At 33.6% G+C, this 2440-nt stretch overlaps 1 protein-coding gene across 1 annotated transcript; it reads left to right on the top strand.

The window, feature by feature from the left end:
- Positions 1-300: 300 nt before the first annotated feature.
- On the top strand, positions 301-1775 carry LOC104119529 (probable glutathione S-transferase). The gene is made up of 2 exons (XM_009631051.4): positions 301-740; positions 1257-1775. Exons 1-2 carry the CDS (start codon positions 432-434, stop codon positions 1617-1619), a joined length of 672 nt encoding a protein of 223 aa, XP_009629346.1. The 5' UTR covers positions 301-431; the 3' UTR covers positions 1620-1775.
- Positions 1776-2440: the final 665 nt, after the last annotated feature.

A 2440-nucleotide genomic window follows, 5' to 3' on the forward strand; every position in this document is an offset into this window, starting at 1 on the left:
TCTCTGGGAGATGAGTCAAAATAGAGTTAGCTAAGTGCTTACGTATGTCTTTCAAGTCTTGGACAAACATGAATTTATTTAATAATCATTAGTCTTTTCAAGTCTTAGATAACATTTAATTTAATTTGGCGCCAGGCATACAAAAACAAAATATAAGAAGAAATAGAAAAGAAAACAGTAAATATAGGAACCTTCAACCACTCCCTCATATTTTGAGACTTAAGCTTATTATAAAAGTATTCGGTCAATATGGAAACATGTAATTACAAAATTGTATTCTCAAAGAGGAAACATTAAATCATCTATTTGGTTGGTAAGACACTTCCTTGATTTCTCCTTCTATAAAAGAAGACCACAATTAAAGAGAGAACCACCACTGGAAATTGCTTAACATAGTAAATTAGCAACAAATTGAGAACCAAAGTTGTGAGATGGCAGAAGTGAAGTTGCTAGGTTTTTGGTATAGCCCATTTAGTCACAGAGTTGAGTGGGCTCTAAAGATAAAGGGCGTGAAATATGAATATATAGAAGAAGATCGAGATAACAAGAGCTCTCTACTTCTTCAATCCAATCCTGTTTACAAAAAAGTCCCTGTTCTCATTCACAATGGAAAACCCATTGTTGAGTCTATGATCATTCTTGAATACATTGATGAGACTTTTGAAGGCCCTTCCATTTTGCCTAAAGATCCTTATGATCGAGCTTTAGCTCGTTTCTGGGCTAAGTTCCTTGACGATAAGGTAAATACCTATCTGCATATAATGTAGTAAACTTTTATTTGAGACTAAAGTTATTTTGAATATTGTTTTATTCCATATATGATGGTTTAGTCATGTCATGTGTCAATGTTCGACTCGTGGAAGCAATCACTAACTTGTAGTAGGGTAGGTTGTTTATATTACAGCCTTTGAGGTGCAGCTCTTATCCGGATGATCATGTGTGAATGCGAGATATTTTGTGTATCGGGTTGATTTTTTTAAGTAGGGCCGAAATCCAAGTTGAGATGTTAGTAGGATTACTTAGGTCTAATATTTTCTAGAAATCTTTTAATCATGTCATATTTATATGTCAGTAGAAAATATATAGAGCTTGAAATACTTTTTATAATTCTTCTGTATACCAATGGTGAGGATTTAAATGGAATGACATTGTTAATGAGAATTTACATATGTACGTTACGTTGTTGATTCTAACTTACTTGTGATGATTGAGACGTATAGTATTGTTGTTGTTATTAAGTTATGAGCGTTTTGCAGGTGGCAGCAGTGGTGAATACTTTCTTTCGCAAAGGAGAGGAGCAAGAGAAAGGTAAAGAGGAAGTTTATGAGATGCTGAAAGTTCTTGACAATGAGCTCAAGGATAAGAAATTCTTTGCGGGTGACAAATTTGGGTTTGCTGATATTGCTGCAAATTTGGTGGGATTTTGGCTAGGAGTTTTTGAAGAAGGCTATGGAGTTGTTTTGGTGAAAAGTGAAAAATTTCCAAATTTTTCTAAGTGGAGAGATGAGTACATTAACTGCAGCCAAGTCAATGAATCTCTACCTCCAAGAGATGAGTTGCTTGCTTTTTTCCGAGCTCGTTTTCAAGCTGTTGTTGCTTCTGCTTCCGCTCCCAAATGAACACATCCTCATTCATCTTATGAAGTTTCGGATTATGTGTAGAATAAAATTACAAATCTAAGACGAGTTCTGTAGATTCAATTATGCATGTATGCAAAAGAAAAGAAATTAAAATATATGTTTATAGGAGTATAAGATTAAGCTCGTTCACAATTAGTGACTCTAGATTCTGCATTCTCTTCATCCTAATAAAACTACTTGTTAGAAAAGCTAGCTTAGCCCCAGGTAGTCACATACAGGAAGTTTCTCGAGTTACTGTTTTAATTTGTTAGTTGGTCAGTGATCATACTATCATTAATCATATGAATTTCCTCATCGAATTGAAAAAAAAAAAATGCAAGAAAAGCAAACCACATAAATAATTGAATGAAATAGCGGCTGACATAAGCACATAAGTCACTCATATGTACATGTAATCATCGATCTAAAATGATATCACTTATATGGAGTACAAGTAAGCTTGCATAAAAAATGGAGTTTATATTCTTTTCTTGCTAGACTTTATTCAAAATCCCAAATAAGGTTTGCTAGATTGCAATATTTAAGAAGGTTTAAGATTCTCATAGACAAAGTCCAGGAATCTTCTAGTTAAGAGGGTGATTTTCACGGATATGCTTTTTTTTGTCTTGGCGAAATACATAAACAGACATTTAAAGTTGGTCTCACCTGTCAGTTAAACACTCTAACTTATCAAGTGACCATACTAAAGACACATTATATTGGTTTATGTGTGTCTCATAATTAAGTATACTTACCCGGAAGGTATAATGCGTGAGACACAATTGCTCCTACGTGATTAAATGAATCTATTAGAATTTAAA

Source organism: Nicotiana tomentosiformis, chromosome 7, assembly GCF_000390325.3.
Source record: "Nicotiana tomentosiformis chromosome 7, ASM39032v3, whole genome shotgun sequence".
Taxonomy (NCBI): Eukaryota; Viridiplantae; Streptophyta; class Magnoliopsida; order Solanales; family Solanaceae; genus Nicotiana; species Nicotiana tomentosiformis.

What these genes read in the sequence shown, in the direction of transcription:
- LOC104119529 (XM_009631051.4), top strand. Translation starts at nt 432, where the DNA reads ATGGCAGAAGTGAAGTTGCTAGGTTTTTGGTATAGCCCATTTAGTCAC. An exon ending in CTAAGTTCCTTGACGATAAG is followed by an intron (nt 741 to 1,256) that starts GTAAATACCTAT and finishes AGCGTTTTGCAG; the next exon opens with GTGGCAGCAGTGGTGAATAC.